This window comes from Pseudophryne corroboree, chromosome 4, assembly GCF_028390025.1.
Source record: "Pseudophryne corroboree isolate aPseCor3 chromosome 4, aPseCor3.hap2, whole genome shotgun sequence".
Lineage (NCBI taxonomy): Eukaryota > Metazoa > Chordata > Amphibia > Anura > Myobatrachidae > Pseudophryne > Pseudophryne corroboree.
Genome location: NC_086447.1, coordinates 555,070,207 through 555,085,991, shown reverse-complemented (window position 1 = coordinate 555,085,991; position 15,785 = coordinate 555,070,207). Strand labels below are relative to the sequence as shown.

The 15,785-nt window shown below is 46.5% G+C and overlaps 1 protein-coding gene across 6 annotated transcripts in view; it reads left to right on the top strand.

The window, feature by feature from the left end:
- The window catches only part of AHI1 (Abelson helper integration site 1), a 688,430-nt gene that overhangs the window by 265,934 nt on the left and 406,711 nt on the right, over nt 1-15,785 (top strand). For all 6 annotated transcript variants that reach the window (XM_063917381.1, XM_063917377.1, XM_063917376.1 and 3 more), the window contains one exon: nt 2,846-2,994. In XM_063917381.1, the coding sequence (XP_063773451.1) occupies nt 2,846-2,994 (149 nt within the window). The remainder of the gene's footprint in view (nt 1-2,845; nt 2,995-15,785) is intronic.

The window sequence follows — 15,785 nt, the reverse complement described above, 5'->3', positions numbered from 1 at the left end:
TGCAGGATCTGCTCACAGAAGATCCGTGGCCTCTTCCTCTAAGACAGGACCTGTTGCAACAGGGACCCTGTCTGTTCCAAGACTTACCGCGGCTGCGTTTGACGGCATGGCGGTTGAACGCCGGATCCTAGCAGAAAAAGGCATTCCGGTTGAGGTTATCCCTACGCTGATAAAGGCTAGGAAGGAAGTATTAGCAAAACATTATCACCGTATATGGCGAAAATATGTTTCTTGATGTGAGACCAAGAATGCTCCTATGGAAGAATTCCATCTGGGCCGTTTCCTTCACTTCCTACAAACTGGAGTGAATTTGGGCCTTAAATTAGGTTCCATTAAGGTCCAGATTTCGGCCCTATCCATTTTCTTTCAAAAAGAATTGGCTTCTCTCCCAGAAGTTCAGACTTTTGTAAAGGGAGTGCTGCATATTCAGCCTCCTTTTGTGCCTCCGGTGGCACCTTGGGATCTGAACATGGTGTTAAGTTTCCTAAAGTCACACTGGTTTGAACCACTTAAAACGGTGGAGTTGAAATATCTCACGTGGAAGGTGGTCATGTTATTAGCCTTGGCTTCGGCTAGGCGAGTGTCTGAATTAGCAGCTTTGTCACATAAAAGACCCTATTTGGTTTTCCATTTGGATAGAGCAGAATTGCGGACCCGTTCGCAATTTCTGCCAAAAGTGGTTTCATCTTTTCATATGAACCAACCTATTGTGGTGCCTGTGGCTACACGTGACTTGGAGGATTCCGAGTTACTTGATGTGGTCAGGGCTTTGAAAATTTACGTAGCCAGAACGGCTAGAGTCAGGAAAACTGAAGCGCTGTTTGTCCTGTTTGCATCCAACAAGATAGGTGCCCCTGCTTCAAAGCAAACTATTGCTCGCTGGATTTGTAACACGATTCAGCAAGCGCATTCTACGGCTGGTTTGCCGTTACCAAAATCGGTCAAGGCCCATTCCACTAGGAACGTGGGCTCTTCTTGGGCGGCTGCCCGGGTGGTCTCGGCACTACAGCTGTGTCGAGCTGCTACTTGGTCGGGTTCAAACACTTTTTCAAAATTCTACAAGTTTGATACCCTGGCTGAGGAGGACCTCATGTTTGCTCAATCGGTGCTGCAGAGTCATCCGCACTCTCCCGCCCGTTTGGGAGCTTTGGTATAATCCCCATGGTCCTTACGGAGTCCCCAGCATCCTCTAGGACGTTAGAGAAAATAAGATTTTACTTACCGGTAAATCTATTTCTCGTAGTCCGTAGAGGATGCTGGGCGCCCGTCCCAAGTGCGGACTTCTTCTGCAATACTTGTATATAGTTATTGCTTCAATAAGGGTTATGTTATAGTTGCATCGGTCTTGAACTGATGATATGTTGTATTCATACTGTTGACTGGGTAGTTATCACAAGTTATACGGTGTGATTGGTGTGGCTGGTATGAATCTTGCCCTTGGATTAACAAAATCCTTTCCTCATACTGTCCATCTCCTCTGGGCACAGTTTCTCTAACTGAGGTCTGGAGGAGGGGCATAGAGGGAGGAGCCAGTGCACACCAGGAACTAAATTCTTTCTTAAAGTGCCCATGTCTCCTGCGGAGCCCGTCTATCCCATGGTCCTTACGGAGTCCCCAGCATCCTCTACGGACTACGAGAAATAGATTTACCGGAAAGTAAAATCTTTTTTTTGCATGGTTTATGTATTTTTAGTGCAAACGGAATTTTGGAGAAAAGAAGTATTCAGAAGATTAAATATCACACCGTGCTAAATGTATTTTTCAAATTTATTTTGTATGTGCACAACAATGCCACATGTAATAGAAAGCCATGCCAATGTTCAATCACTTTCATGGTATTTTGGTAAATACATTCATAGTAATGAAAATGGTGTTTCTAAAGTGAGAATTTGGACTTGGTATGTGACTAAAATATATTTTTTATATTTTTGTAACGTGCACTCCGCAAACCTAAGCTCAAGTCAAGGTTGCAAGGGTATCACCTGAGAGTAGATCAGGTGTATATGTTGTAGTGTGCTGGGTTCATGTTGTGTCATTACTGTATGAACTTTACTATGTAAATGAAGCCAACAGCCTCATATTATTACAAATATGTTTATTATATATTACATTGAAAGGGTCCATAATGTATATATGTTTTGTCATTTTCTTCAATTGATTTTAAAATGAACAAAAAACTATTTGTTTGTATGCTTCTTTGGAGTTGTTGTTATACGTCACCTAAACCTTTCAGTTTCTTCGTGGAATATTAGAAAATTCTGAAAAATAAGCATCTCTCGCAACAAATAATAACACATGTACTGTACTTTCGCAGTTACAGTGTCTCTTCACATTTCCATGGCTCTTTCCATTGGAAAAAAGCCTGTTATCGCCATCAGAAGATGGCATCTGATAACGGCATTAACTCATAAAAGTTATGTTTATTATAGGATAAGACAGCTGTCCTTTATACATAAACTATCTTATTTGTTAAATACCCCTAGAACCTAAATGTGAGTTATTCATGCGGAACTAGCCATTTGGTAGGAAACAGTGTAATATATAAGCCCCCATAGGGTAGAGATTTTCTAATAAGCTCTGTACAACAGACGCTAATGCCTTGTACATGATTGACTTGTACATGATTGCCCCTTTAAAAAAAAGTCTGAGTTCAGCCGGTATCCCGCACAGCCACCGAACTCGGACTTCATTACATCCCGCCACTGGATTGAATGACCATAAAATAACATGTTTTTCACCAAAATTCTTTTTAAGATATACAGTATATGGGGCTATGTGTGTATACTTTTATCAGTTATAAGTTTATGCTTTTTCACGTTATAATATCATCCTTTTTTTATCTTAGTTGCCCAACTTGAAGCAGAATCTGTTCAAACTTCCAGTGATGTCAGTGATCCAGTGCACAGTGATAGTCTCACATTCCAAGCCTCTGCCATTGCTGCAAGATCATCAATGCGGCTGATGAAAGTGAAACAGAAATTGGATTCAGTTCTGGTATGTTCAGTTACTTCTCTTAGCTTTTGTTGATTTTTAAGTTACTTCCATGCTGTATGTAACAAGTAATGCCGTCTGGCAGGCGGTACAGTTCGAAGCTAGTGAGGACTGCTAGACATAGGAACAGCTTCTTTCCCCAGGCAATTATCATGTTGAACTCGACTATTGCCTAGACCAGTGGTTCTCAAACTCCGTCCTCAGGACCCCACACAGTGCATGTTTTGCAGGTAACTCAGCAGGTGCACAGGTGTATTAATTACTCACTGACACATTTTAAAAGGTCCACAGGTGGAGCTAATTATTTCACTTGTGATTCCGTGAGGAGACCTGCAAAACATGCACTGTGTGGGGTCATGAGGACCGAGTTTGAGAACCTGTGGCCTAGACCATCCCACAACCTTACACGGAAGACGCTACTCAAGCACCGCCATGCTTCCCTTCTCTGTGTTGCGTTATGCTGCGTTATGTTGTTGCCGTCCTATTGTGTTGTCCTTTTGTGTTGTCTGAGAGCAGTGGTTATCGGAAACAAATTCCTTGTGTACTCTGGATTCGGTACTGATTTACTTGGCAATAAAAGTGATTCTGTAATGTACAAGCCTCTGCCATTAGTATGGAAAATTGTTTTTTTTTCCTACAAGTCAGGAGAACCATCTTAGTCCATTGTTCTAACATTTATAGTCATTTAGTGTAGCCATGTGTTTTAGCATTTGTGGAAATTGTCCCTTCTGTTTGCCACCTGCACTTTGTTGAACACTGGGAACAAATTATTTGCTATACATACTGGTTTGGGGATAGAGTAATGCACAAACGTATGTGTTCAGACATTGTTTGGTGCATACATATGTGTCTAGTACACCAGAATATTTGTTTGCGGATACATGAAAAGATTAGTCCAGACCTATGTACTGTACCTGTCCTATGCAGACTGATTATGTTCTGCACTTAGCGTTTCAGCTGGTATCACTGTAGCTAGCATATGCAGTATAAACATGTTGGTCATTTTAACGTCTGATAGATACAGCCAATACTAACCACTTCTTCAAATATAATGATGTCTCCTATTGAAGTCATACTAAGCCTTAATTGTAGGTAAGCATGTCATATACTGTATGTGACATTTTTGTACGTTACTAAGCATGCAGAAATGTCAGTTATATCATTTGATTACTACAGAAGACTCACTTTTTGGACATTTTAATCTAATACATCAGGAGTTGATTGTACTAAAATATTTAAGGGACTTACCTACATGGGAACTAACGTTTTAAAATTAGATTTCCATAGGACTCAGAAATGCTGTGCATAGACATGATTGCATGCAGCACTGACTACAGTGATCACGTCATTACCCACTTCTAATTCTCCGGAATCTCTCTGTTGCATTTGACACTATTGACCACTTTATACTGATCACTCTGTACATTCCCTAGCTCTCTATGGACCAGCCAACTCTCTGCTTCCTGTATCAGTTGGAGTATTTGTGATAGGTGGCTAAGCGTACCTGCAGTCTCACGCCTGTCCAGTTGTGGCCTCTCTGGTCGTTCGGTTCTTGCTTGTCGCGACGTCAGGCGGAATCTGCGTGGGAAGGCTGCGTAGGACCTGGGCAGAAGGGACGGGGATACCCCAGTATAGTCAACACCCCCCTTTTAAAGGTGAAAGGACCACTATGGTGGGATACAGTAACAAAGATTTATTATAGACAGGGTTAGTCACTGGTCCATGTGACTAAATTCACCTCTTAGTAGAGTTCAGTGCAATTCAATAAGCCACGATACTTTTAGTCACATACTAAAAATATAACATAACATTAACACAAAAGCATTTCAGAATTTCAACACTCAGACATCTTATACAGCTGTTTCATGAGTATGCATGCGTTATATTGACGGGTCACTAGATGGCGCTAGATTGGACATGTTCAGTTTATGCTGCTGACAAAATGTTCCAGCTATATCACTGTCCTACAGGGGGTGCTGTAGAATGAGTTCGCACTGTGCACAGTATTTGTAATCCAACGGGTGGTGCCGTGGAGCAGCTACTTGCCATGTATAGCACCAGTTTCCAATAGAGGGCGATGTGGAGTAAGTCATATCCCAGTATAGCAATGCTTCAAATAGAGGGCGCTGTGGAGTAAGTAATTTCACAGTCTAGCAATGCTTCAAATAGAGGGCGCTGTGGAGTAAGTCATTTCACTTACAGTGGGTCACAGAGCAAATGACCCAATTCTGGCACACACATTGTGCTGCAGCTCAAACAGTCTAGCAATAAGTGTCACTTCGTGTTTTCCTTGCAATTGCAGTGGTAAGGGGAAGCAGAGGGTCTCACACAACCCTATCCCTTAAGGCACTCTCTGGTACAATGGCAGGCAGCTCCAACTACATCCCACATGTCCCTCTCCTTGTACATAGAGTCCTGCTGTGATCTGTCCCAAGGGGCTGTGATGTTGCAAGCTGTCAGGGTGATCACTGTTGGTCTGGGTGCCCATATGTGGGGGCTGTCTGGGGTGAAGTAGAGTACCTGCATTATCTGCTGCTGTTGCCAGCTCCTGCCGGTCACTTCTCACTGCTGCTTTTCAGGATGACAGCCGTCTCTCGATGCCCAGACTCTCCCAGCGCAGCACGCCTCCAGACCTCCGCGTACAGCTCTTCACACCCACACATGACACACTGCCTCCTGTTCCACTGCCATGCTGCTCTCTCTCTCTCTGCTCACTGCAGTTCTCCTTCCTCCTTCTCCCCCCACACAACACGGCCAATCAGAGCGCTCCCAGCTTCCCGCTCTGCAGGGATCCTGATGGAAAGCCCAGGGTCCTAGTGCTATACATATTCCTCTCCTGGTTGCCATAGTTGCTTAGCAACCAGTGTAAAAAGGATTTTAATCCTCACAGTGCATCTGCAACTGGTTTAACTAGCAGAAGGGGTACCCCAAACGCGGGTATCACATATTTCTCTAACGTCCTAAGTGGATGCTGGGGACTCCGTCAGGACCATGGGGAATAGCGGCTCCGCAGGAGACAGGGCACAAAAATAAAGCTTTAGGATTAGGTGGTGTGTACTGGCTCCTCCCCCTATGACCCTCCTCCAAGCCTCAGTTAGGTTTTTGTGCCCGTCCGAGCAGGGTGCAATCTAGGTGGCTCTCCTAAAGAGCTGCTTAGAAAAAGTTTTTAGGTTTTTTATTTTCAGTGAGTCCTGCTGGCAACAGGCTCACTGCATCGAGGGACTTAGGGGAGAGAATTTCAACTCACTTGCGTGCAGGATGGATTGGATTCTTAGGCTACTGGACACCATTAGCTCCAGAGGGAGTCGGAACACAGGTCTCACCCTGGGGTTCGTCCCGGAGCCGCGCCGCCGACCCCCCTTACAGATGCTGAAGATTGAAGGTCCGGAAACAGGCGGCAGAAGGCTCTTCAGTCTTCATGAAGGTAGCGCACATTGTTGTCACACACTTCACACCAAGCGGTCACGGAGGGTGCAGGGCGCTGCTGGGGGCGCCCTGGGCAGCAATATTTAATACCTTTATGGCAAAAGAATACATCACATATAGCCATTGAGGCTATATGTATGTATTTAACCCATGCCAGATATCTAAAACTCCGGGAGAAAAGCCCGCCGAAATAGGGGGCGGGGCTTATTCTCCTCAGCACACAGCGCCATTTTCCTGCTCAGCTCCGCTGTGAGGAAGGCTCCCAGGACTCTCCCCTGCACTGCACTACAGAAACAGGGTAAAACAGAGAGGGGGGGCATTTTTTGGCGATATTTTGATATATTTAAGCTGCTATAAGGAACAACACTTATATAAGGTTGTTCCCATATATATTATAGCGCTTGGGTGTGTGCTGGCAAACTCTCCCTCTGTCTCCCCAAAGGGCTAGTGGGGTCCTGTCTTCGATAAGAGCATTCCCTGTGTGTCTGCTGTGTGTCGGTACGTGTGTGTCGACATGTATGAGGACGATGTTGGTGTGGAGGCAGAGCAATTGCCGATAATGGTGATGTCACCCCCCAGGGAGTCGACACCGGAATGGATGGCTTTGTTTATGGAATTACGTGATAATGTCAGCACATTACAAAAATCAGTTGACGACATGAGACGGCCGGCAAACCAGTTAGTACCTGCCCAGGCGTCTCAGACACCGTCAGGGGCTGTAAAGCGCCCTTTACCTCAGTCGGTCGACACAGACCCAGACACAGACACTGAATCTAGTGTCGACGGTGATGAAACAAACGTATTTTCAAGTAGGGCCACACGTTATATGATCACGGCAATGAAGGAGGCTTTGCATATCTCTGATACTGCAAGTACCACAAAAAGGGGTATTATGTGGGGGGTGAAAAAACTACCTGTAGTTTTTCCTGAATCAGAGGAATTAAATGATGTATGTGATGAAGCGTGGGTTAACCCAGATAGAAAAGTGCTAATTTCAAAAAAGTTATTAGCATTATACCCTTTCCCGCCAGAGGTTAGGGCGCGCTGGGAAACACCCCCTAGGGTGGATAAGGCGCTCACACGCTTATCAAAACAAGTGGCGTTACCGTCTCCTGATACAGCCGCCCTCAGGGATCCAGCTGATAGGAGACTGGAAACTACCCTAAAAAGTATATACACACATACTGGTGTTATACTGCGACCAGCCATCGCCTCAGCCTGGATGTGCAGTGCTGGGGTCGTCTGGTTGGATTCCCTGACTGAAAATATTGATACCCTGGATAGGGACAGTATTTTATTGACTATAGAGCAATTAAAGGATGCTTTCCTTTATATGCGAGATGCTCAGAGAGATATTTGCACTCTGGCATCGAGAGTAAATGCGATGTCCATATCTGCCAGAAGGAGTTTATGGACGCGACAGTGGTCAGGTGATGCGGATTCCAAACGACATATGGAAGTATTGCCGTATAAAGGGGAGGAATTATTTGGCGTCGGTCTATCGGATCTGGTGGCCACGGCAACTGCTGGAAAATCCACCTTTTTACCTCAGACCCCCTCCCAACAGAAAAAGACACCGTCTTTTCAGCCGCAGTCCTTTCGGTCCTATAAGAACAAGCGGACAAAAGGACAGTCATATCTGCCTCGGGGCAGAGGAAGGGGTAAGAGAGGGCAGCAAGCAGCCCCTGCCCAGGAACAGAAGCCCTCTCAGGGTTCTGCAAAGCCCTCAGCATGACGCTGGGGCCTTACAAGCGGACTCAGGAGCGGTGGGGGGTCGACTCAAGAATTTCAGCGCACAGTGGGCTTGCTCACAGGTGGACCCCTGGATCCTGCAGGTAGTATCTCAGGGTTACAGGTTGGAATTCGAGAAGTCTCCCCCTCGCAGGTTCCTAAAGTCTGCTTTGCCAACGTCTCCCTCAGACAGGGCGACGGTATTGGAAGCCATTCACAAGCTGTTTTCTCAGCAGGTGATAGTCAAGGTACCCCTCCTACAACAGGGAAAGGGGTATTACTCCACGCTATATTGTGGTACCGAAGCCGGACGGCTCGGTAAGACCTATTCTAAATCTGAAATCTTTGAACCTGTACATACAAAAATTCAAGTTCAAGATGGAGTCACTCAGAGCAGTGATAGCGAATCTGGAAGAAGGGGACTTTATGGTGTCCCTGGACATAAAGGATGCTTACCTGCATGTCCCAATTTGCCCTTCACATCAAGGGTACCTCAGGTTCGTGGTGCAAAACTGTCATTATCAGTTTCAGACGCTGCCGTTTGGATTGTCCACGGCACCTCGGGTCTTTACCAAGGTAATGGCCGAAATGATGATTCTTCTGCGAAGAAGAGGCGTATTAATTATCCCTTACTTGGACGATCTCCTGATAAGGGCAAGGTCCAGAGAACATCTGGAGGACGGAGTAGCACTAACCCGACTAGTGCTGCAACAACACGGGTGGATTCTGAATTTTCCAAAATCTCAGTTGACCCCGACGACACGTCTGCTGTTTCTGGGAATGATTCTGGACACGGTTCAGAAAAAGGTGTTTCTTCCGGAGGAGAAAGCCAGGGAGTTATCCGAACTTGTCAGGAACCTCCTAAAACCAGGGAAAGTGTCTGTGCATCAATGCACAAGAGTCCTGGGAAAGATGGTGGCTTCTTACGAAGCGATTCCATTCGGCAGATTCCACGCACGAACTTTTCAGTGGGATCTGCTGGACAAATGGTCCGGATCACATCTGCAGATGCATCAGCGGATAACCTTGTCGCCACGGACAAGGGTGTCTCTTCTGTGGTGGTTGCAGAGTGCTCATCTGTTAGAGGGCCGCAGATTCGGCATACAGGACTGGGTCCTGGTGACCACGGATGCCAGTCTGAGAGGCTGGGGAGCGGTCACACAGGGAAGAAACTTCCAGGGAGTATGGTCAAGCCTGGAGATGTCTCTTCACATAAATATACTGGAGCTAAGAGCGATTTACAATGCTCTAAGTCTGGCAAAACCCCTGCTTCAGGGTCAGCAGGTGTTGATCCAGTCGGACAACATCACGGCAGTCGCCCACGTAAACAGACAGGGCGGCACAAGAAGCAGGACAGCAATGGCAGAAGCTGCAAGGATTCTTCGCTGGGCGGAAGATCATGTGATAGCACTGTCAGCAGTATTCATTCCGGGAGTGGACAACTGGGAAGCAGACTTCCTCAGCAGACACGATCTACACCCGGGAGAGTGGGGACTTCATCCAGAAGTCTTCCACATGATTGTGAACCGTTGGGAAAAACCAATGGTGGATATGATGGCGTCCCGCCTCAACAAAAAACTGGACAGGTATTGCGCCAGGTCAAGAGACCCTCAGGCAATAGCTGTGGACGCTCTGGTAACACCGTGGGTGTTCCAGTCAGTGTATGTGTTCCCTCCTCTGCCTCTCATACCAAAAGTACTGAGAATTATACGGCAAAAGGGAGTAAGAACGATACTAGTGGCTCCGGATTGGCCAAGAAGAACTTGGTACCCGGAACTTCAAGAGATGCTCACGGAGGATCCGTGGCCTCTACCTCTAAGACGGGACCTGCTTCAGCAGGGACCGTGTCTATTCCAAGACTTACCGCGGCTGCGTTTGACGGCATGGCGGTTGAACGCCGAATTCTAAGGGAAAAAGGCATTCCGGAAGAGGTCATTCCTACACTGGTAAAAGCCAGGAAGGAGGTGACTGCACAACATTATCACCGCATTTGGAGAAAATATGTTGCGTGGTGTGAGGTCAGGAAGGCCCCCACGGAGGAATTTCAACTGGGTCGATTCCTACATTTCCTGCAAACAGGATTGTCTATGGGCCTCAAATTGGGGTCCATTAAGGTTCAAATTTCGTCCCTGTCGATTTTCTTCCAAAAAGAATTGGCTTCAGTTCCTGAAGTCCAGACTTTTGTAAAAGGAGTACTACATATACAGCCCCCGGTTGTGCCCCCAGTGGCACCGTGGGATCTTAATGTAGTCTTGGATTTTCTCAAATCCCATTGGTTTGAGCCGCTCAAATCGGTGGAGTTGAAGTATCTTACATGGAAAGTAACCATGCTACTGGCCCTGGCTTCAGCCAGGAGAGTATCAGAATTGGCGGCTTTATCATATAAGAGCCCATATCTGATTTTCCATACGGACAGGGCAGAACTGCGGACGCGTCCTCATTTTCTGCCTAAGGTGGTGTCAGCGTTTCACCTGAACCAGCCTATTGTGGTGCCTGCGGCTACTAACGATTTGGAGGATTCCAAGTTGTTGGACGTGGTCCGGGCATTGAAAATATATATTTCAAGAACGGCGGGAGTCAGAAAGTCTGACTCACTGTTTATATTGTATGCACCCAACAAGATGGGTGCTCCTGCTTCTAAGCAGACGATTGCTCGTTGGATTTGTAGCACAATTCAACTTGCACATTCTGTGGCAGGCTTGCCACAACCTAAATCTGTCAAGGCCCATTCCACAAGGAAAGTGGGCTCATCCTGGGCGGCTGCCCGGGGGGTCTCGGCATTACAACTCTGCCGAGCTGCTACTTGGTCAGGGGCAAACACGTTTGCAAAATTCTACAAATTTGATACCCTGGCTGAGGAGGACCTTGAGTTCTCTCATTCGGTGCTGCAGAGTCATCCGCACTCTCCCGCCCGTTTGGGAGCTTTGGTATAATCCCCATGGTCCTGACGGAGTCCCCAGCATCCACTTAGGACGTTAGAGAAAATAAGAATTTACTTACCGATAATTCTATTTCTCGTAGTCCGTAGTGGATGCTGGGCGCCCATCCCAAGTGCGGATTGTCTGCAATACTTGTACATAGTTATTGTTACAAACAAATTCGGGTTGTTATTGTTGTGAGCCGTCTGTTCAGAGGCTCCTACGTTTGTCATACTGTTAACTGGGTTCAGATCACAAGTTATACGGTGTGATTGGTGTGGCTGGTATGAGTCTTACCCGGGATTCAATATCCTTCCTTATTGTGTACGCTCGTCCGGGCACAGTATCCTAACTGAGGCTTGGAGGAGGGTCATAGGGGGAGGAGCCAGTACACACCACCTAATCCTAAAGCTTTATTTTTGTGCCCTGTCTCCTGCGGAGCCGCTATTCCCCATGGTCCTGACGGAGTCCCCAGCATCCACTACGGACTACGAGAAATAGAATTATCGGTAAGTAAATTCTTATTTTTCCTTGCAAAACATTCTTTTACTGCTATTGCTCTATCAGTTCCTACATTTGTTGCTGGTACTGTGCATTACTAAATTCAGTATGAAATATTTCTACTAACATTTAAGGCCATCAACAAAGCTGTCTCAAAATATCTCCAACTCAGCCCTTCTGCTCTGCGAAAGATTAGTGTTTCTCATCCACACTCAGGTTGTGCTCATTACTGTGCTTCGGTTCTTGGTTACAGGATTTTTTACGGCTGCGACCACTCTGTGCATTGCTCTCTCTCATACAAGTCTTTTCCATTAACCTCCAAACTTGAAATGTTCCCTAAAAACTAAAATAACAATTATTGGAACAGCGCTCTGTCTACTGCGTAAAATCACTAAATCAATCAATAAATAATACTTTTTTTAAATTATTATTACCACCAATTATTTATACAGTGCACATATATTCTGCAGCGCTTTACAGAGAATATTTGGCCGTTCACTCCTAGTACTGCTCCGTTCATACTATAGCCATGCATGATGTCAACAATCAACATTATGAATGGAACACACTACAGTAACATTGAAGGCCATGGTTACACAAGCTTAACGGCTCGAAAATACAATATCAGTCAAAATAGTTACCCCTCCACATCTTTTAAAGAAGTTTTGAAAAAGTGATAAGCCATTCTTATAGTATTACAGGTTGAGTCTCCCATATCTGAAAATATGAAATCTAAAATATGTTCCTGCCCCAGTGGAGCTTACAATCTATATTCCCTACCACATGTACACGCGCACACATTCACGCAACGGTTAATTTTTTTTGTTAGGAGCCAATTAACCAACTAGCATATATTTGGACTGCGGAAGGAAACCCACGCAAGCACAAGGAGAATATACAAACTCCACACAGTTAGAGCCATATAGTGGGTATTGAACCCATGGCCTTAGTGCTGTGAGGCAGTAATGCTAACAATTATACCATCCGTGCTGCCAAAATGCTTTTGAATTGCTACATAAAAAATGTGTAATATAAAATAACATGATACACAGTAGAGATTCACAGTTCTAAAATATTACTTAAACAATATTTGCCAATCCTAAAATCTTACTGTATTTTCAGTGCTGCCAAAGATCCTATTCTAAGCAGAAATTGTATATGTACTCTGTTTTAATGCCAGGAGCATGTAACAGTGTTATCCGGATGGAAGATAGACAGTCAGTAATTCAGCAGTCAAAAGCTTGACCGTTAAATGGTAGATAGGGTGTGGGTTAGGGTTAGGCACTTGGGGGAGGGTTAGACTGCCACAGGGGACAGTTACAGTTAGGCACTTTGGGAGGGTTAGGCTGCCAGAGGGACAGTGAGGGTTAGGCACTTTGGGGAGGGTTAGGCCGCCGGAGGGATAGAGAGTTAGGCACTTTGGGGAGGGTTAGGCCGCCATAGGGACGGTGAGGGTTAGGCACTTGGGGGGAGGGTTAGGCTGCTGGAGCGGACGTTTATGGTTAGGCACTTGGGGGGAGGGTAAGGCTGCCAGAGGGGACGGTTAGAGTTAGGAACTTGGGAGACGGTTAGGCTGCCGGAGGGGACGGTTAGAGTTAGGCACTTGGGGAGTGTTAAGCTGCCGGAGGGGACGGTTCGAGTTAGGCACTTGGGAGACGGTTAAGCTGTTGGAGGGGACGGTTAGAGTTAGGCACTTGGGGAGGGTTAGGCTGCCAGAGGGAACGGTTAGGGGTAGGCACTTTGCAGAGGATTACGATTAAAATAACAAAAAAAAAATACATTGTAGACCTTTTCTGTGTTGCCCATTTACACGTTGACCTTTTGACCCTGTCAACCTAAGTCCATTTCGACAATTTAGATGTCGACCTCTGACCCTGTCGACTTATTGACTGACCATCTATTGTCGACCTATTGACTGACTATATAATGTTGATCTTTTAATCCGAAATTAGCACATTCTTGAAAAGACTGTACAGGTTTTTACTGATTAGATGCCTAATAATGGTCGCTACAGGTGAAGTGTATGTGATTGTAGAATATTAAAGACACAGTTCATGGATGCATTACTCAAATGAAAGTATTTGTGTAAGCCACATAGTGTTCAAATATTATATTGCAGCAGTGAAATTAGCTGTAGTGTGTGCACACAATGTCCAGGTTTTTTAATTAGGTTTCTTCAGTGTATGCGTGGCCCAGAATCAGTGTGATTTACCGGCGGGTGGGATGCGGGGTGTCCATATCCCGACAGCGGCATCCTAGCTGCCAGAATGCCAGCAGAGGGGCATGTGCAAAGAGTCCCATTGCAGGCTCACTGCGCTCGCCACGCTGCGGGTTCGGTGGCTCGCGTTCACCACAGGATCTATTTCCACTCTATGGGTGTTGTGGACACCCACCAGTGGGTATAGTCCTGTTTTGCCGGGATTCCGGCTGGCAGCATTGTCGGCTGGCTGGATTCCGGCGTCGGTATTCTGATAGCTGGGATCCCGACAGCTGGCAAATTGAACGGATCCCGGTGGCCTAGCAGCATCACCACTGTGTACAATTGTTAGTTCTACTGATGGGCCATTCCACTGTTATGTACGGGACATTTGTACAAGGTTTAATATATACGTTTATGTTAAACCTTAACATGAGGAAGTTTTTTTTAAAGTTGGATGTAATATCAAAGTTCTTATTTCTCTAACGTCCTAGAGGATGCTGGGGACTCCGTAAGGACCATGGGGGATAGACGGGCTCCGCAGGAGATAGGGCACTTTAAGAAAGCTTTGGATTCTGGTTGTGCATTGGCTCCTCCCTCTATGTCCCTCCTCCAGACCTCAGTTTTACACTGTGCCCAGAGGATGAAGGGCGCACTGCAGGGAGCTCTCTTGAGTTCTTTGCTACGGAAAGCATTTTTGTTTGGATTTTTACTTTTTCACAGGGAGCACTGCTGACAACAGGCTCCCTGCATCGAGGGACTGAGGAGAGAGGGGCAGACCTACTTAACTGATAGGATCTGCTTCCTCGGCTACTGGACACCATTAGCTTCAGAGGGGGTGAACACAGGTTCGTCCTGGGCGTCCACCCCCGGAGCCACGCCGCCGTTCTCCTCACAGAGCCAGAAGAACAGAAGCAAGAAGACGTCTCAGGCGGCAGAAGCCTTCAGCTTCACAGAGGTAACGCACAGCACTGCAGCTGTGCGTCATTGCTCCACATCACCTCACACACTCCGGTCACTGTATGGGTGCAGGGCGCAGGGGGGGGGGCGCCCTGGGCAGCAATAATAACACCTCTTAGATGGCAAATAGGTATATACATGTACAGCTGGGCACTGTACATGTATATAATTGAGCCCCCGCCATTTTACACGATTTTGAGCGGGACAGAAGCCCGCCGCCGAGGGGGCGGGGCTTCTCCCTCAGCACTCACCAGCGCCATTTCTCTCTCCACAGAACGCTGAGAGGAAGCTCCCCGGACTCTCCCCTGCTTACACATGGTGAAGGGAGTTTAAAAAGAGAGGGGGGCACATAATTGGCGGATAAAGTATAATACAGCGCTGCTGGGGAAAAGCATTCTGTGTTGGTCTCCAGGTTGTTGCGCTGCGGTGTGTGCTGGCATACTCTCTCTCTGTCTCTCCAAAGGGCCTTTCAGGGGATACTGTCTTCAGAAAAAATTTCCCTGGGTGTGTGCAGTGTGTCGGTACGTGTGTGTCGACATGTTTGATGAGGAAAGCTCGCTTAATGTGGAGGGGGAGTGCTTGAATGTCAGGTCGGCAACGCCGACACTGGACTGGGTGGATATGCTGAATGTCTTGAATGCAAATGTAAATCTTCTGCATAAAAGATTATACAAGGCTGAAGCTAGGGATCAGTCAGGTAGCCAGTCCCTGCCTGTCCCTGTGGTGCCAGGACCTTCAGGGTCTCAAAAGCGCCCCATATCCCAGGTCGCTGACACAGATGCCGACACAGATACTGACTCTAGTGTCGACTATGAGGATGCAAAATTACAGCCGAAGGTGGCAAAAGGTATTCGGTACATGATTATTGCCATAAAAGAGGTTTTGCATATCACGGAGGAACCCCCTGTCCCTGACACGAGGGTTCACATGTATAAAGGGAAAAAGCCTGAGGTCACGTTTCCGTCCTCATTTGAGCTAAGCGAATTATGCGAAAAGGCTTGGGAATCTCCGGATAGGAGACTCCATGTTCCCAAAAGGATTCTCATGGCGTATCCTTTTCC